Genomic DNA, 21,558 nt, shown 5'->3' with positions numbered 1-21,558 from the left:
CACAGATAAAAAGTCGAAGCAGGTTGCCACGATGGTAACTACGATAGTCATGGTTGCTAGGGCAATATAGTTCCAGTGAATCTACATCGATGTATGGGTAAATTTAGAAAATACGCAGTGAACAACACTATTTTTTTCCTTTCCTGGTTTTAAATTTTGAATTAAGCAATGTGTGAAGCCTTTCGAACTTTTCTATTCATTTACAACGGTCATCATGTACGCGCATTGACACACTGCTCATGAAGTGACGCGGTCAGAACGAAGCCGCCATTGTTGACGTTACCGCCAAAGAAATTTGAATGTGCATCCATGGAGTAAGAAGTTTGTCAGCAGTCTTTTGTTGTATAATTAGACGTAATGGATCCCGAATAATGTTATATGTATCCAGATGGTGAATGATCCAAGCATTGGTTGTCACTGGACAGTTATCTCGCTGAAGCGTGAACGGCGCAACATTTGAAACAAGTATCAATCCGCCAAACCTTTTTTTCACGGCGTATACGCTAATTTATACGCAGTCAGAGTTTACTAAGCTGAAGAAGGGGTGACATATAAATGTATACGTATATCGCTCACTTTTCAACCAAATTGTTTGGGTGAGTGTTATAATAAAATATACCCAACACCATGTGCATCCTTAGTACACCCATCCTACAATTAATTTTAGGGTGAGGAGAATATGCTGTAAATTTCGACACTGGGGTGTCACCAGAAGTCCAACTCAAATATGATATCACTTGGAAAATTCACTAGATGTAAACTGAACCAAAAACTTAAAAACAGCCAATCAGAATCCAGTACACAGGTTAAAGAGGTGTGTGCCCTAACCAAAAAATATGAACCTTACCCCGGATACCTACACTCCAGGTAGGACCCCTGATCTTGAGCTTTATATACGATCCTAAATCCTAAATTCTCAAACAAGGGGGAGATAAGCTAGTATTAAAATGCAGCTAGGGAAATTCTTTATAAAATTTAAGGGCTGGTAGCCAGTCTATTTACTGACTACACATCATTCAAAGGACGTCACTTACTGTTCACACATCAATCATCAAAGGGCGTCAGACACTGTCCACACAAGATTAAGTCATAAACAAAATCTTTGCATTTTATTTTGTAATTTAGTTACTGTGTCACGTGAAGTGTGGGCCAGCCCGATCCAGTATTCACAAGGATTGCTAACAATTTGTTACTGAAATAATATAGATTATAAACGTGTCGATATTTGCTGTATTTCATGGTTGATAGTTTGATAAGAAATTGTATTCATGCTTACCCTAAATGTATTACATATACATCATACGTCTATCACAAGCTTACTATACGCACCGTACCGTGACACATCCTTGATACTACACGGGTTAAGCTCACTTTCGCTCTCTGCACCCCTGGAATATGTCATAGCAAAATCGAAGGCACGCTGTTACGGTACGATATCTCACCCGGGTGAGACATCGTGCTAAAATGTGCGGTCGCACACTTGACTTACTTTTAAGATAACTGTAATCTTACATGTTAAACGTTTCAAACAACATTATAAAAATAGATTGATAGATACATCAACCAATAAATATAAGGCATGTTGTTCATTGAACTACTACTCAATTGAAATCATGTCAGCTCATATATTACATGTACACTTAGGCAAGTTTTAAGACACCACGGACACAATCCATCCCAAATTGAGAGTTGGGTGAGAAATCGTGCCGGGTGAGAAAACGTGTCACCTATGCCCATATGTTTTGCACGATTTCTCACCCGGGTCAAGTGTGCTGCAACCGTTCAAGGTATCTGCTGGTCAAATATTAAGACTACTTGGCACAGGTGGTACATAAAAATAGTTGATAGAATACTGGTACGATACCACAGCATAGCATTACAGACACTTCGAGGCAGGAGAGTAAAAACATTTGATAAACAATGAAATAAAGTAACTTGAAACTGAATAAAAAGACCACAACAGGATTTGAGAAGAGACATATAAACAAACCAGTGTTCAAAAATTACTGAGACTGTGATAAGTGTTGCGGAAAGTTAAACGCATGTTACATCATATTATGTAATACCTGTCGTAATATTCTGGCCAAATAAGATCAACAACAAGAGCCTTTTGTAGAAATGTAATGCTAAGAGCATAACAGCAGAAATCCAACAACGAAGATTTAGATGGTTAGGCCATGTGCTGAGAATACCACAACACCGCACACCTAAAACAGCTCTATATTGGACACCACCAGGAAAAAGGAAACCAGGGAGACCGAGAATCACCTGGCGAAGAACTGTAACAGCAGAATTTGAAGCAATGGGTTACACCTGGGGCCAAGCCCAGTACATGGCTAAGGACAGAGAGAAGTGGAGGCAGTTTGTTGTGGCCTTATGTCCCACTGGGGATGAAGAGGATAAGTAGGTAATGTCTGTCACCGTGTTGAAGGTCACCAACTTTCTAAACTCAAGTGAATATGTTTTCAATTATTTATGCACTGGAAATCAGATGCAAAATAAATCCGATTCTCATTGTTATCATAAAATGAACCTTAACTTTTAATCATACCATAATGTATTTTGTTTACATAGATTCAGCGAGGCGACAAACCGGTAGACATTTACGGTGGCCCGTTAGGGCTATAATATGAACATGATTTATCAAGGACTACCACTATTTTATCTGGAAACGAGGCCGCTTATCACACGGAAGTTTATTAATCTATTATTTATTCATTTACCTTTAAATTCCGTAACAGAAGTCTTAAAAAATCTTCACAGATTCAATTAGACGATGAAAACAAACACTGTTGCCCGATTCATACAATGCACGTGCGCGCACCTTCTTAAACACATTCAAACGCAATCCTGTTCATCTAAATTAATCCGTTACGATACTTCAACACGGATTCCGACATCATCAGTATCGTACGAGAATCTACATGTCATCAAGCCAACAACAGCTGGTCGCTGTAAGTCATGCATTCCTCTGAATTTAGTGTTCTTAAACTGTCGCTCGGTGCCCGAATGCCCCGTGGTATAATGAAAATCTCCGCGGAGAAAAACAGAACCGTAGAAAAGCAGAGAAACAGTGGCGTTCATTACCAGATTTATAGGGAACAATGTCGGCTAGTTGGTTCACTTCACATTCAGTCAAAGGAGGCTTATCATTTCGGAAGAATTGAAGAATGTGGTAAGGACCATAGACAGCTTTTTAGACTCACCAAAAACTAAATGCGTCAGAAAGGTGAAATTATCCTTTCAAGCTGTAATTCTGAAAAAGACTTGTCGAACAAGTTCAGTGATTACTTTCTGAATAAACTCAAAAATATGTCGGAAGTGAACTCTTCTGCTGACAATGATATCTCTGGCATGACTGCTGGCATTAAATTTGATGGGGAACCATTGACAAAGCTCTCACCAACAACCCAGGACGCATTGCGCAATATCATCATGACCTCGCAATCGAAGCACTGCTTTCATTGATCACTCAATCATGAACAAATCAATAGCTGAGTCAAAGGTTCCATGGTGTTTCAAAAGGTACATGTTAAACCATTGTTGAAGAAGCTTGGAATGGACAAGGAGGAGTTGAAGGAACCCCCAGTATCAAATCTGCCTTTTCTGATTAAGATCTAGGAGAAGGCTGTGTCCCGGCGTTTAGAGGTTCTCCATGCAAACAGTCTCCATGACAACCTGCAATCGGCCTACCGCATGGGATACTCTACTGAGCCGGCCTCCTACGTGTACATAATGACATAGCTTCTGCATTGGATAACAAGTACAGAGCGGTGCTTGTCATGCTGGATTTGTCAGCAGCTGCATTTGACGTCATCGACCATGACACACTTTATCAACGTCTTGAGTAATCTTATGGAGTGATTGATACCGCTCTATGCTGGATACAGTCTTATCTGAGTTAACGACGACAGTGTGTTGCCATCGGATGTACCACCTCACAAGAAAAAGTACTAGATTTCATGGTTACTCTAATCCGGTCGGAGAGATTTGTCGTCGCAATAGCCTTCGCTATCATTGCTATACTGATGACACACACATTTACATGGTAATCAAAACACAGGAAAGTTGGGATACATTTACAGTAAATCCGAAAGCTTGTCTGACAGATATCAGTACCTGGATGAACGCAAACATTCTAAAGCCGAATCCGGAAAAGAGGCAACTAATCGTCTTTTTTCCCCAAAGTGTCAGCAAACAATAGCTCTCCAGCTCAAGGTCGGCGCCAGAACTATTGAGACTGTCCAAGCTGTTAAAAACCTAGGGGTATACTATGATTGAACGCTATTGCCAAATCAGGAACATCGGCTGTATCCGGCAGTTTTTAACTGCAGATGCATGCAATATGTTGGTGCATTCACTTGTTACCTCTCGGTTGGCTTTAGTAACGCCCTGCTCTGTGGTATATCTGACAAACTAACTAGTCGTCTGCAGAGGGTCCACAACTTTGAAGCACGGCTGGTTACTCGTACTCGAACGATGATTATCTGCTTGCTTAATGTATAAAAGTGATAGTAAGCCTTTGTTTTTTGTTTCACAATTATAACTAGTTATATATGATACTATTATCCATATGGTGTGAAGCGCTTTAGAGTAATTGTACAAATTATATTGGACGTTATATAAATGTTGTATATTATTTATTATTATTATTAGAGAATTAACATATATGCTACCACTTCTTTTGATGGCAGTACCTGTATTTATCTATTTATCTATAATTCATATACTTTTCATTCCGCTAAAAATCCTAAACATAGAGACGTTTTCAAAAGACAATTTGCGCGAGATATACCGTATATAAAATAATATGCAAGTCATATCTAACAAAGACACCTTTCTTTGCCCAAAGGAACAAAGGACACGAATTTTTACATAACATAAACTTACTAAAGCAGATGTGAAATCATTGCTCTGGAAGGGTACATACATTTCCTATTTTTATTTAAGGATTAACTTGAATATGTTTTTTATGTTATGGAGATATAACACAAAAAAACGGAGTGTACTCTAAATAAACCGCGAAGTTATTTCAACTTGTTTCCGGATCCCATTCCTCTGTACTTTGTATGTTATGTGATGTAATGCAACTTAATTTGGAATGAAATACAGTTTATATTAAACCGCGAAATGGTTTATGATGAGAGTACACTCCGTTTTTTTGTGTTATAGTTCCATAACATAAAAAATATATTCATGTTAATCCTTATAACTTAATCTACTATACACAATCCCTGTGAAAATCAACTTTTATTGATGGACTCTTTTCTGTTAGAAATTATTACGCCGCTGTATCAGTCAATCAAAAGCGACGTTACAAACGGCGACGTCATTTTTTATGTTATGGGATGATAACATATTTTTTTAGGCCAATGAAAAGGTTTGTTACAAGCAAGATTAAATTATTATAAAGTATTACAATATCTAACAGGAACCGTTACACCATAAGGTGCCGAAGCTAACAAAGTAGTCGCAAGTGATGCATCAGAAAATGATCGCAATGCCATAATACTAGGGTTGTCAAACCAGTCTTACTTTTGTAACCGGTTACTCTTCTACCGATCGAGTACCCGATTAATAGTCAAAGAATAAACAGCAACAAAAACATTATATGCTTGGAAAATGTTCTATCTAAAACGTATTTACACCGCAAACGTACATGTATATATTAATCAACATGATAGTTTATTCGTGTATTTCAAGATTTACACAGGAAAAAGTTGCATGTAACCTCAGTAATTATATGTCATGGAAAACGAATGTCGGAATGCAGTAAGACGGATTCAATTACAGTGTTATGTACTCGAAATCATATGCGGTAATATTGTTCTTTAGAATAAAATTTGCTTGACAAACGTTTTAAGACATGCTTGCTCATTCAAGTGTGTACTCTTCAGATTATCTTTACATCTCGCATGTAAAGGCGCGTTCTATCTCAGAAAGTTGATATTTCAGAACTTTGTATTCTGGCTTCCTTTTAAAATCTGTTCAGATTTTGTATGGAGTTGGCGACATCTCTTTATCAGTATTTACAAAAGAGTACAAAATTAGCACTAACATGTAATCCCTGAACACTGTTTTTATTACAAAACTTTCTAATTTTGGTCGCATCTATACAAATGCAGATAGTTTGTAGGTCTAAGTCAGGGAATCATGGGGCTCCAAAAGGGGTACAAATTGTAAGTAAATATCCGACTTTTCGGTTAAGGATTTTGGTAACCGGTTCGTGGTCTTTCGCCCGAGCAACCGGTTAACCGGCTAACCGTTGACAACCCTACATAATACATTTACATACCAAATCTACAACATAGATTAATATCTAAATGTCGACCAATCAGGACCCGACCTAATACGGACACATTGTCAAATAAACAAAATCAACGCAGATCGCAGTAGTGTTCGTAGTGACACTGCACACTTTTACATAGGGGTATTGGACAATGCATACATTGCGACTAATCAGAAGCCAGTCTGTAGCAGCCATTTTTCGGAAGATGTTGGCATTTTCCCCCATCTTCAAGAACGCGATTATAATATTCAACTAAACAACTTTCATTGTGGTCCATAAATCAGATCAGAAAGTATTATAGCCTGAAATGACTCAGCAAATGATAGGCCATGATTTAGATCTGTTCGGAAACTTAATATCGAGTATCATCATNATGATTGCTGACATTAAATTTGATGGGGAACCATTCACAAAGCTCTCACCAACAACCGTGGACGAATTGCGCAATATCATCATGACCTTGCAATCGAAGTCCTGTGAGCTTGATCCACTGCCTACAAACCTCGTCCTACTACAAATTGGTGCCGTTGACCCTCCCCGTTCAAGGTGTGTTGGTGTTTGTGTAGCATTAAACAAGTCTAAATATACCACAATCTCCCAAAATCAATTTCAGTGTTCGTACTCATGGCAACGGACAATATGCCTACTCCTAACTCGATTTCTCACCCGGCGGGTGAGAAATCGTGCAGAGGTGAGAAATCGTGTTGCGAACTCAGCAATTTTAGCAATTTCACCTGTATGGGTGAGAAATCGTGCCGTAACACACGCGGCTAGCTATTTGATTGGTCTCAGGTAAACAAAAATCTGACCAATCACTAGGCTTATACCTGTCCTTGGAAGACAAGAGAGGAGCGACACCCGATTTCAAAGCCAGTCTATTTACCGTTACGCGACCGCGAGATTATTTTGATATACATCAAAGGGTCAAGCTAGTCTTCTCGTCTCATCCACAAGGTCGTGCAAACTGAGCCTTCAATTTAGCTATGACATATTCAAGGGGTGCATAACGCCCGGAGTATCGAGGATGATCGTGACGGAGATGTTTTAACTGTCACCTGTATGTAGTATCATTAAATAATCTAATTCCGTGGTCGCATTTATGGCATGCCACATGTTTCCTCATTCTGAATAAAAGCATATGGCATATAATATGAAATACCATGCACACAGGAATTTAATATCACACAAAACACATTAAATATCACACAAAACACATTAAAACCCATAGCCTACCATACATACATCACACTAAATATCAGACAAACAACACATTAAAAATCATAAAAAATAACTCTTCACATAGCACATCAAATATCACACACACATCACATCACAAATTATAATAATTATATCACAGCTTTAATAACCAGACGCATAGCCGTCTATACGCTGGTGAATGCACCGAATTTTCAAAAAGATAAATAAAAAAACAAAAACAAAAATAGTTACAAAACAAAATCTGCTTGTGGCATACTGAGCGAGTCGTCAGATATTTTGTATGTTGAAATAATATACAATTACAACATGGTTTTATTGAAGAATCTCTCAATTTTGTAATTACTTCGTTCGATTTACCCATTGGAATATTATCCTGAGACAGAAAGTTAACCATTGAGTTTATCCCTCATTTATAACTACCATCACGAGTACCCCCACATTGTACTCAAGTTATATTGTAAAAGTGGCCTAGAAATTAGCTACATTATAATGATATACCAAATAACGTTAGTTATTAAAAAATCATCTTTATTTATAGATAATAACTACACATATATTGAGACGTATTTTTCAAAATAAGCCTCAGAATTTGTATATGCGAAATCTACCAGTGACGTCCCAAGGGGGATAACTATATATTATATACATACAGTGTACCCTTGCGATTGCCCTGACCACCTTATTGTACAGTGGACTGCGACTTCAAAACAAACCTGCTTACAATATCGCCCATCTCACACAATAACAGGATCATTGACCATACCGAGTTAGAATAAGTGAGAATGTGTTTTTCTGAATACTTTGTCAAATATGAAAGCTTTCCCCCCGCTAATAGGACGATGTCGATGACGATGCCGGTGCGCCACGTTCTATCCAGCTATAACTCAGACTATTTACAGGAACTGATAGTTCAAACAAAACAACTTATACAGAATTTGCTGGAAACTGTTATGATAGGTTGAATACTTCTTTGTTTACGTATTTCTACGAATTCGCACGGTTAATACTACTATAGTTATTCAATGACCGCTATCAAGTCTTTGATTTTCGATATTGCAAAATTGAGTCAGCACCATCGGTGGCTTTACCATGCTCACTGCTCGCACCACATACATCTGTGGCGTTACCATGATAACAGCTCGTACATCTGTGGCGTTACCATGATAACAGTTCGTACATCTGTGGCGTTACCATGATAACAGCTCGTACATCTGTTGCGTTACCATACTCACAGCTCGTACATCTGTGGCGTTACCATACTCACAGCTCATGTATCTGTGGCGTTTCCATGCTTATAGTTCCTACATCTGCGGCGTTACAAGGCACACAACTCATACATCTACGGCATTACAAGGCAAACAACTCATACATCTACGGCATTACAAGGCAAACAACTCATACATCTACGGCATTACAAGGCATACAACTCATACATCTGTAGTGTTACCATGCTCACAGCTCGTACATCTTTAGCGTTAACAGGCAAACAGCTCTTTAGTCTGTGACGTTACCAGGCACACAGCTCATACATCTGTGGCGTTACCAGGCATACAACTCTTACATCTGTGACGTTACCAGGCTCACAGCTCATACATCTGTGGCGTTACCATGCTCACAGCTCATACATATGTGGCGTTACCATGTTCATAACTCATACTTCTGTGATGTTACCAGCCACACAGCTCATACATCTGTGGCGTTACCAGGCATACAACTCTTACATCTGTGACGTTAACAGGCACACAGCTCATACATCTGTGGCGTTACCAGGCATACAACTCTTACATCTGTGACGTTCCCAGGCATACAACTCATACATCTGTGGCGTTACCAGGCTCACAGCTCATGTATCAGTGGCGTTATCAGGCTCACAGCTTGTACATCTTTAGCGTTAACAGGCACACAGCTCATAAGTCTGTGGCGTTACCATGCTCACAGCTCATACATCTGTTGCGTTACCAGGCACACAGCTCATACATATGTGGCGTTACCATGTTCATAACTCATACTTCTGTGATGTTACCAGGCACACAGCTCATACATCTGTCGCGTTACCAGGCATACAACTCATACGTCTGTGACGTTACCAGGCACACAGCTCATACATCTGTGGCGTTACCAGGCATACAACTCTTACATCTGTGACGTTACCAGGCTCACAGCTCATACATCTGTGACGTTACCAGGCTCACAACTCGTGCGTCTGTTGCGTTACTATGTTCACAGCTCATACATCTGGGTGTTTCCATGTTCACAGATTATTTGTCGGTGGCATTACAATGCTCACAGCTCGTACATCTGTGGTGTATCATGCAAGAAAGTTAATACATTTGTATCCTAAACACACTCAAATAAATTCATCACACATTGTCAATGTTTTCCCCTGGGAGTTCATTGCAATACAATCAATCACATTCTAGTTATGCTTTGCTGACAATTGTTTTGAACATTTTGTTTCGTCCCCACATTTGACACGCTTGACATAGTTGTCCTTGAAGAATGTTCACTTTCGCTGGGACCGGAATACCCCAACAATCCCCTGTAAAGCTTTAGAACTCTTTTGGAACAAATAAAAGACAAAAAGATAAAGATTCCCTCTCCGGCGGTCAGAACAATGAATATGTAACCCAAAACATCAAGATTTATCAACATGTAGAGGAAGCCGAATATCCAAGAGGCGCCGGTTAAACAGGAAAGCTTCAGATACACCACGATCGTTATCTGATCTTGGTTAGATGAAAGTTTTGAATGTTGCGTTCTCCGAATAGAAATTATAACGATTACGAAAAAGATCAAGTTAAGAGAAAGAAGAAAAGCAATCGGGATGGCAAATGTAAACATGATCATATGGCTTGATGATATATAACAAACACATCCTCCGTAGCCGACGTGTGACCATTCTGACGTCACTAAGTTGACCAGGATGTTCAAACCCACGATTACCAGGGGAGCTAAAACGGAGTATATTATGTATGTTACCATGTCCCTTTTTTCGTCTCTTTGTGAACTCATTGTCTTGGCTTTCAGGCTTGAGAACACCCTAAACATGTGAAAGGAACATATATTCATCCAGACGACGGCAGACAGCCAGAAATAGTGTATCAGTGCGCCGACTACAACACAACCCAAGCCCAATGCCCTCTGGCCGGCACCAAACTGGAACAAAGCCTGAGCTATCAGGAGATTTATCGATAAAAACATGTTGTTTTTACCTGGTGTGGTTCGCAAAGACTTAAACAAAAAGTAAGTCAAAACTGTCAATAGTAAACAGAACATCGATACGATTGCACAAATAACCGAAACTAGACCGAAACCATCTAATGCTGCGATATCTTTACACGTGTTAGTCGATGTGTTACTCCATGTCAGGTTTTGAACATGCGCAAAATAAGCATTTGCACACATTTCTAATCCGTCTCGTATCTGTTCATATGTCCCGTTAGTAAGACATAGCTCGATTATCTCCAAACATACCGGCTCCTGATGGAAATTTACGCTGTATTCATCTGCTGAGAGAAAAACACGTCGACAGTACGACATTCTAGTCACGTGCATGTGTCGAATAGGAGAAAAACAGTTTTGAACTACAACAGGAAAAGAGGGAAGTTCCCGGAGCTCTTCCTTTGTATCGGGGTCCGTGTAACGCCGCGTGCTGGCGAAGGAATCAAAAACAATTTCCCCATAATACCCAGAATCGAGTGTTATTCTGAAACTATGGGAACCCACGACGATCAGTCTACTGTCCAGTGACGATAACTCTGTCAAATATTGGTCAACAGAATGGACGAGAGTCGAGTATATTCCTACGTGGAACAACACGTACTCTACTGACAATAAATTATGATCGCACTGGTTCTTCCCTGGGTAGAATAATGCTACGAACGAACAGATGTCGGTCCTGACTCTGGAAGTAGTTGCAAACATTGTGAAAAATGACGTTTTCAGCTGCGTAGTAAAGTGCCCCGACATGTTCACGCAGACACGCTGCTCCGTTGTTGGGGCCAACCGTAGATACACGTCATACGACTTGTGTCTCTCTGTCACATATTGTCGTTGACATGCCCCCTCGATGTAAATTGATCCCGCGACACAAGTAATGTTTCTACAAACGTCCTGCAAAATAAAAAATAAAAAGTATTATTAACGAGCTCAAATTGCAAACCGGTTTGTCGCAACAATTACATACCGTTTACTTTTGGGAGACGGTGTCTTATGTTGAAATATTTAAATCTCTGGACTTTCCCGACATTTGATTGGAGGATTTATAATATAGGCTAGTTCTCCTGATGACAGACCATGCATTTTCAGTCGACTGGGGTGTAAGTAACTCAACACAAAGATGATTAAATCCTATCAAATCTATCAATATTATAAGAATACTAATCTTATCCTTAGAAGTCTAGCAGAAGCGTGTTGTTAGTGGTTGAATGGTCACAGTGTGATCTCCTCGTTTTCAGAACTCGTAATTATGATAATAAACTTTAATTTTAATCGACACATTTCCACCAACCTCAAATAATCCGGCTTAAGAATAGGCCATGCCAGTTGTTAACATGTAGATAATATCTATCACTACATGAACGTACCGCAGGAATCTGAAAATTTGTTACAGTTTGTTTATTATGAACTATCGTGATGTGTAGAGAATGAAATATAAGTCATTTAAATTAAAACTTCGTAAAAGGCCTACCCTAACATAGCCCCGTCCCATGTACAACCATCACTGGGGGTGGGATGGGGGCACACAGTTACGAGTGCTTATATAAACCTTGAACTCGTTTATCATTGATCAGGATAGGTTAAACCATACGAAATGTAACCGATTCTCAGGTCCCAGTGGTACATACAGCATGTCTGGCTTGGTTTAGGTTTAATTTTGTTAAACGTCCAATTAACAGCTAAGGTAATTTAGGAACGTGCCTCAATGTGTGTTGTGCATGCGTGCTGCATGTGTGTATGCAGGAGACGGGGTATGTTTGTGTGCTTGCCTCCTTGTGATAACGCGGATCTGATGCCGACTTTATAGTGCTATCTCACTGAAATAACATACTATCAAGCACATCATTCCGCCCGGTCACATTATACTGTCAACGGGTGAACCTGTTGCACATACAGCATGTCAATCACATACCTAAGGACTAGTTTCGACACGGATTTTTGTTTATATATTTATTTGCATAAATCAACTACGTACCTTATAACTGTCGTACTGCTGACTCGGTGTGCACGTCTTTGTTTGTACTTCCGGTGGACGAGGAGCTGTATAACTCATGACATTGAAATCCAAAATGGCAGTGAACGAAATCATGTCAAATGCGCCAGTAGTCACTGTATTTAAACATTCGACATTTCCGGGTACATTACACAGGTAACAGAACACGTTTCGATATGACCGTGCATATATCGATGTAAACGCCCCACACATGTCATCAAGCGTGTCATTATAACTGTCCATATTTCCCGTCTGATTACACTGCGTTATTCGTCCCCAATTACACCGTCGGGGAAAGAAGTTAATTCCCAATGGAGTAAAATAAACAAGGTTACATATGTTGTCTCGATTTAAGACAAACAGTAGCTCATCAAAGGAAGCCATCTGCATGTCACGTCTCGAATTACACGTCAACTCAATAGTCCACTGCACTAAGTCCTCTTCGGCTTCTCCATTACACAGACCACAATACATGTTCCGGTACACTATGGTCGAGTTAACTTTTGATACAGGGAGCGTGTAAAGGAAGTCCTCTAGATTTCTGGGATTTCTCGGAATGATTTCACACTTTTTGGCGATTCCTGTGTCCTTGAACTCCGACATGCATCTATGTATCATATAGAAAGACAATCTTGCACTGGAGTTTGTCACCCCGTAATCCAGATACTGTGGCCGAACACAAGTCTCGTACACAGTTTCGTTTGCGTATTTGAGCACATCTGGACAACAGTTTCCTTCTTGAAAGCATCGCAAAGAACAGCTGCAGCTGTTACAACACCCTTGACCATTTGCGGGAGTTCTCGATTGGCTTGTTGTACACAGACTATTGCCCGGGCAATAGTCTTCATATAACACTGCGATATCCGGTAAAGGCCCACTGTTGTTATAGTGGAGAAAGTCATTTGTGGAATTCGTCTGTGTTGGGAAGGTCAGTGCTAATCCGAGAATTGTAAAAGCTACACTTGTCGCTGTGATACCCATAGCTCACTTTAATGAGTGAGAACAGAAATACTATCCAAGATTAACGTGAACACTTTAAAAAGTACGTGAAATGAATTAAACTTGAGTCTTTAATAACGTAATGTGCCTGCGAGTTATGACGTATATTTTATGAATAGATCGTGTTTACGACATCTACACAATTTTAAACTCGCTCGTGTCGATATGATTGAATGATACAAACCCGTTTTAACGAAATGTCAATCCACCATGTGTTCGTCAAAGAAAGTTGCAGTCACTACCAACTCGTCTGGAATCCTCTTTCAGTTTGGGGATACAAAGCTGATATTCAACTGAACATATGTACATTGATCTTCGGCAAACTTCTCGCTTTTCAAGGCAACACTCTGATTAAAGAAAAAACACGTTACAAACGTTTTAATTTCGTTCCCAATTTTAGATACCATCAGACCGTATATGACTACAAAGGTATATCGGTTCATGCGCTGTTGGATTTCGTGTTTATAGTTTAAGTGTTTATAGATGATACGTAAATCGTGACGACATTATGCGTAAGAGGAGACATTTCTTAACGTTTATTGTTATATTGGTTTCCATAGCAATGTCGGTGACACTTAGCCAGATTCGGTTGATATTTAATCACTAATCGAAGTTCACCTTGTAAAACTGAACGTCACGCATGTCGGGCTCAAATACTTACAAAGACTGCTAAATGCCACCAAGAGAACATATTCAACAGTATATATCAATATAACTCGTACACGACTCAAACGCATATCAGACGGTTTAATTACCAAGTAAACTGCATTCTGTTTAGAATTATAGCCGAAGTTGAAATCTATGGTTTAATACTTCTATTATATATCTAAAACTAACGTTTGTTTGCCAAAATTGTGACCAAGTTTTAACAAAGCGTAGCTGAATTGAGTTATTTCGGTACATCCGACTTTATAGTGCTATCTCACTGAAAAGCGTAGCCGAAATCGACATCGATTTTGTGGACAACTCGTACACATTTTACACCTTTGTGTGCATACGCTTCATTGGTCATTTGTCTGATGAAGGTGACAGTGTACATATCGTACTAGTCATCGAAACGTCACATAGAAAATTGTCTTGGTTGAATAAAAAGAACTTCTCATAATACTTCTCTTATAATAATGACATCACAATCGTTATGACATCATAATTATTGCTGACCTAACGCGCAAAACAGCCCATATAAGGTCATGTTTACAAACATAAAAGTTATTGTATAAGATGGTGTATTTCTTGAGGCGTCACCACTGTCAGACATGATTACCTCTATTTAGACTTTGTAGAGTGTATCAGTACGCTGATTAGTACTACATTGTAGTTACACATCATTAACTCTATCCTATTGTGTTGCCATGGTTAAATACCAATGTTTGATAAGACCATGTCCTCGGACCTTACAGCTATTTACACAATATACTGTTCATCTCAATTTATTCACATATGTATAGACCTCGGAAAAATGGAGACACTAAACATTTTTAAATTAATACCCACAATAACTCTTATACATGTACGTGACTATTTATCAATCAGAAACTGTTCGGGTCATTCCGTCATACTTTTCTAAGGAATCGAGGACCAATCACCGCGGAACGTCATATTCAAATTATGAATAAAAAATAGATTCCGATTGACGTTTGTATCATGACAGAATAACTGCTTCCGCATAAATGTCCGTTTGTTCCGTTTTATGAAAAAACAGTTTAATTATAACGTATCGTGAACCAAAAGAAACCACTTATGTTCTCTTATGCTTTTTTGAAATAAACTCATATAAATGAATGCATGCATTCTATTTCTATTTAAGTTTGTTTTGCAAAGATGCGTTACCGCGCATTATAGAAACTGTTTGAACGAAAAACATATTTCATATAGTCATAGATGTTTGAAAACATTAATTCAATTCTTAAGTACCACCTCGGTGATCAGTTTTATTTATAATTACTTACCAGCATCAGAATGTATTGCCACTGTTCCTTACATAGAATCGCCTTCCTGCTAATCACATGTAATTGCGTTCATACAGAGGTATTGCCACGGTTCAAGCAACCGGAAACACGTGATAACCTTCATCCAGATATTGTTGATGTCATAACAACTGCATAATATATGTCGCGCTGTTAGGCGTGTCGAAATCGTAATAACCTTAACGCAGTTTATCCATTTCACTGCGCTATTTGACGGTATACGATGTCCTGAGGGAGCAGGATATACATCAGTTATTCACATGTATATCGTAATTTGTTTCATCTCCCTACATTTATTCCATTCAGTATTCATTGTCGTGTCATGATGCAGTTTGCTACGTCTTTGCGAAGGACCGAACATTCGCATGGCCATACTTTTTTCTAAGTTGATATCCCGCTTTGAACGAGCATATCGGTGTTTTGATAAATATCCTTTCATTTTAAGTCCAAACTATATAGTCCAAATAGATATGCACAACAATTCTATCATTATTTACGAATTAAACACAATAGGTCACATGGCCAAAGTGAGTATATAAATTATTTACATTGCGATTTGATATTGGGCTTACCTTCCCGTGTCCTGCCGAGACGCCATCTTGAAAAAAAAACTTCCATCTCGCGTTAACTGCAGTTGTATAGGTAATCTACGCATGTATTACCATTTTAAATGTAAAATATGCCGAATGAGTTCGGACCCGTTGTTTCGTGTCCACCTGTTTGTATTGGTTTAATTTGTTATATTTTGTATTAGATTATGAATACGTTTTGTTATTGCTAAAACAGATGTCACACCTCCATGGAAGGGTTATCAAGTTCGTAGAATGATGAATTGTTTAAACTAAACACTTCCAAGTTGGCGATTTAGCGAGACTTTTCATTGATCGAAAACCATGAAGGCTTTCTTCCACTCTTTGACGAGAATTAATAAAAAAGCCAATTTTCCGTATAGCCTGAGCGAATTTAGAGAAGCATGAAACTACTCTACGTTGACGATGTAGCGACATCACCCCTGCGACATCTGTATGTAGATATCTAAACGTTTCCACGTATATCAACGTCAAAATGAACATCGGGCGTAGTGGCAAGGAATTGACATTAGTTGTGAAGTCAACTCACTCCTAAAAACGAAATCGAGATGTCACGTGACAAATGTTTGCGTATGCAATATGAACACAAGCATTGCAATATATCAGGCTTTGATATGAAATTTCGAGCACATTAGTTCTTTTCGAAATATGAAAGAACAATATATGTTTATGTGCATTCAGAATAAGGGGTGGTTTATTTTTCCTAATTCATGGTTACCCGGAATGTATTTTTTTCTGATTGAAATCATAATAACATAAAACGTCTTTCCTACTTTAAATGCATTCGCCATAGTTAGTTTTATATAATGATTACAAACGAACCCCTGTGAGCGGAGGGTATGTTTACCGTCAGATCTGACATGCGTTTAACAGGTGCGACCGATGGATTGACTTTTGATTTTACCGTGAACTCTGCTTTTATTATTATGTTTACAAAATAATGAAAACCTTATCGTGTCCAAACATCATCGATAACAGATTGTACAGAGTCAAAAGGACTGGACAACAGATTCTAAGCCAATATAAGTCCTCTCTTTTGGTGGTATATGTAAATATAGATGTATTCAAAATTATGTACAATAAATACATAATCAAAATTTGGTATTCGAGCTTAGCATTAAAACCTATTTAGAAAACTTTGTTTAAACAAACAAAAATTAAGCCCCTACATATTTGACATAGATATTTATGTTTGAGTTGAATAGTGGTGTTATGAGTAAGTGCATAATAGTAAAAGCTCGTCAAAATTTGAAATCAGAATAGTGATGAAAATCGATAGCGAATTATTGGCTGACCCCAACATTGACGGAAAATGGACTTTTAAACACCCAACAAGGTTAATTACAAAATTGGGGACATGCTTTGTTTTGGTTTCATTATAAGTAATTTTAACCGTCTCACATACGATCTGATTTAAGTAGAAAATATAAAATTCATATTGGTGCTATAACTTAATCGAACATTTATTTAGGAAACTAGTAAACCGTGTTATGTAAGAATTACATGTAGAGAAAAATATAAGGATTGAACTTTTTCTTTTCAATTTCATGCTGTTGTGAACGCAAATCGGTTACATACATAATCCACAGCTTCATGTTAAATACGTATGTAACCGGTTTGTGTTCATACCGGCATGAACGTTGGATAAATGCCGCTCAGTCCTTATACTTGTTAGTTATCATTGACCTAAACAAAGAAATTTCTAATATTTTAGATATTGAAATGTCTGTGTTGTCGTTACAAACGAGATTCCCGGAACAGCCGAACGTCATTAAAATGATTGCTTCTTACGTTTGTCTCATATTAATCGAGGCGGAATAAGAAACTTCAAAATGGCGCTGATCTAATTGTGATCATAGCTCTATGAACGCATTTCCCTATGGTGATGAACTTGCAGTGTAAATGTAAGTGTAATCCCTTAGTTACCAAACAGTCAATGCGTTTAAACATGTATAATAATGGCGGTGACATTCATAGGAGTAAATCTTTGTGTTTTCGGAAAATCCTGGAACTTTCCAATACTTTTACTGTAAGTTTGCTGAATGTTTCTGGTCGAGGTTGACTCCAGTGTCCTATTAATTTTATTAACAACAAGTTGTAATTGTAACAGAGACCTTTACGTAAGTCTCCCAAACTGCCCCAAAGTCAAGAACGATGAATTAGCATACACGGTAGCAATACATGTGATACTACATACAAAATGTGAGCAAACTATTAGACAACATTTAAATGTAGACCAATCAGAAGTCAGTTAAGGCGGCAATCTAGACCGACCCACAAAGAAATTCACGGTTGTGTTTGCAGTGTTGTCATACGGTTAAGTATTAAAGTTGAAAACCAAACAGTACCTTAATCTTGACCAATCAGCTGCTGCGGGCATGTTTGATGTCGGGGAAATCAATGCGGTTCTTTACATTTAAATTGCTGTTAACTTTCATAAGTTTACAGTTGTTTTATGAACTTAAATTTCCATCTGGAAATCTGCTGTGCACACTCGTTGCAATCTGTTTTGCTGTTTTGGCTAACAACTTGCTGTATCTATTTCACTAGAATAGAGATGATTCGGTAAATCGGTTCGTTCTTATTTATGACTTTATAGTCAATGTAGCACAGTTGTTAAAAACAAGGTCTTTTACAAAAGAAAAATCCTTGTCCTTTTTTAAATGAAGACCCAAGTTTTGTCCTCTGTCCTGAATAGAATAGGTCTTCATCGAACTGTTTTTCCTTTTTCTACACAGCTACATTGTGAACTAGCTCTGAAAAGCTAATTATAAAGAAAGTCCCTTTTCTGGATAACTTTCCTTGCGCCCAATATTTAACCTCTGGCCAACTCATTAACCTTACGACCAGGACTGCTGCTATTCACCTGCAAACCAACAGCAATCTGGGAACATGTAGTGGTTCCTTGAGTTTGAAAATTTGATGAATGACCAATTTCATATGCATGATTGATTGACTTACAATATCTTTCCAAAACAATTTGTAAAATTCTCTTGTTAAACCATCAGGTCCTGGGCTTTTTTTGTTTACCATATTTATAATGCAAAATCATTCCTTTTAATGTGATAATACCATCACAACGTTTTGATGCAGTTTCATTTTTATCAAAGCACTTATTTCTCCTTTATATATGAATTTGATACTAGGAAAATAATCATAACAACATATGCTATGGTAATATCAAATTATACCTGCAATCTGCAATAACATATCTTTAAAACAAACCTGTTAAGAAACCGTTAGAATCAAATCTTCAGCCGCGGAATTTATAAGCCATGCAATGACCAAGATATAAAAGTGTGCTGTTTTTATCACAAATATTAATTTCTATGGTCGTCCGCCTGGCTTCGCTCTGGAGGAAGTAAGTTGTCTATAAGCTGTATCTCTCTGCAGTTACCATAGCTACCATATTGAAATGACGGAACCAATCAGGTGATAGGTGGGTGGTGCTAGTTTTCGACTTCACTATTTCATCGATCGAGAAATGACTTAGACGATGGCCAAACGTGTAAAGTTTTCGATAGGTTTTCAGAACATGCGGCTTGAAATACTGATCTTTTAAAAAAAGAAAGTTTGTCTACTTTGTGTCAGTATAATAAATCAGTTTAAGTATAGAAACTGACCAAAACGAACAAGCTTGAATATCAAAAGCTTCTGGTTTGAATTTGTACGCAAGAGAATATGTTTTATATATATTCTCTTGTTAGGTGTTAGATCTCTATTATATTCAAGAGAATATATATTCTCATGCCTGAAAACTTGAACCAGAAGACATGTAGATAACTATATGTATTAAGGAACATTTAAACAAAAGAAAATGTACACATCAAAATGAATTTATATCTATATTGATATATGTACAGGTCTCCTAGTAGTAACGACCGTATGACCCAATATGGGCACTTGATCATAACAAACAAATGTTCGCTTAATGCGTATTGCTTAAAAAGATATAAAGGCAAATAAGTGATATCTACATTGCAGAATTGGCAATCCGCCTCTTCCTCGAGACATGAACATGAAAAATACATATCACAACATACAACAAGGCATATTCGATAACAGAAGCACATTACAGACGAGATAGCTGGTTTTCGGTTATGTATTTCATGTTGTAGTGTTTTTCACTCTTTGTGTCTTTGTTGTATGTTGTGATACGTAATTGTCCATGTTTCTGTCTTGAGGAATGAGCGGATTGCCTGTAGAATTTGACAAATTTCTTTGACTGCACTGTCGATATCACCTTTTTTGTTTATGTATATGTAGGTTCGGTGGTTACTTCGTTCTTTTCCGTAAAGCATGCAGCACTATAACAACGGGGATGTTTGGCTACGGAAATCAATTGTGTTAAGTCAATCAACTTCCATATTTGTCAAAATATGTTTTTTTACAACAACGATAAGAGATGGTTTCCTGTTTATATCAACTTGTCTATTCTTAAATGTTCGCTTAGTTCCTTGACAGTTGAGAATTTTTAAGAACGGCATCTTATATTTCAACAAGAACCCATTGCAGGGAATTCAGAACGATGTTTGTATGTTCTCTTTTTAGGTGTGGGTGAAATAAGAGGGAAGAGGAATTTTCCACTCCCTGGAACGCAGTACCAGCGATTATGCAAACAACCAGTCTTCATGTCACTGATGGCTTGAACAGTGTTCTGCTGGCGTCTGTGCTCAATAACTGACCAAAGCAACTAAAATTCCTGACTTGGAAGTGACATAATTCAGTGACTAATGTCAATTGGGTTTTTTCTTAAGTCAGAGATTTATCGAAGAAGACACCAACATTCCCTACAAATGGCATGGCTTTAAGACCCTGACAGTTTTGCAGCTTTGTGGATCCAAATGGTGTTACCCCGTCCTCCTCCCACAAAGGGCTTCTGAATTTGTGTACAATAATTGGTTGTTCTAAGTTGATCCTCTTATACACACATACAAAATAACAATCATGTGATATTCCGATTCTTAACTCTCTAAAACCATCACGTTTCCATTAAGTTGATAGTGCATATGGTGTATACAAGTAATCAATTGACAATTGATTGAGCCCAGCATCCGAACATCCTTATCAGTATGGCATCTGTATCAATAATTTATAAAGATTTAGATCACACGCACATAGGTAAGAGGTCCAAATTATTGCCTTAAGGAGGAATTTGTGTGATTGATATTAACACCGATAGCGCTTCTCTGACAAATTGCAATATGTTAATGACTTGTGTCAACATGAATGGAAATAGTCAGTTTTGAGAGAGCAACAATGTTTTAGCCCTGCAGCGTATGC

At 38.1% G+C, this 21,558-nt stretch overlaps 1 protein-coding gene across 1 annotated transcript; it reads right to left on the bottom strand.

Moving 5' to 3' along the window:
• Positions 1-9,916: 9,916 nt before the first annotated feature.
• On the bottom strand, positions 9,917-16,283 carry LOC110457540 (latrophilin receptor-like protein A). The gene is made up of 4 exons (XM_021508865.1): positions 16,258-16,283; positions 13,081-13,326; positions 11,307-11,411; positions 9,917-10,793 (listed from the first exon to the last, which is right to left on the bottom strand). Exons 1-4 carry the CDS (start codon positions 16,281-16,283, stop codon positions 9,917-9,919), a joined length of 1,254 nt encoding a protein of 417 aa, XP_021364540.1.
• Positions 16,284-21,558: the final 5,275 nt, after the last annotated feature.

The sequence above is a fragment of the Mizuhopecten yessoensis genome, unplaced genomic scaffold, assembly GCF_002113885.1.
Source record: "Mizuhopecten yessoensis strain PY_sf001 unplaced genomic scaffold, ASM211388v2 scaffold9207, whole genome shotgun sequence".
NCBI classification, from domain to species: domain Eukaryota; kingdom Metazoa; phylum Mollusca; class Bivalvia; order Pectinida; family Pectinidae; genus Mizuhopecten; species Mizuhopecten yessoensis.
This window is presented reverse-complemented; position numbering and strand designations above follow the sequence as displayed.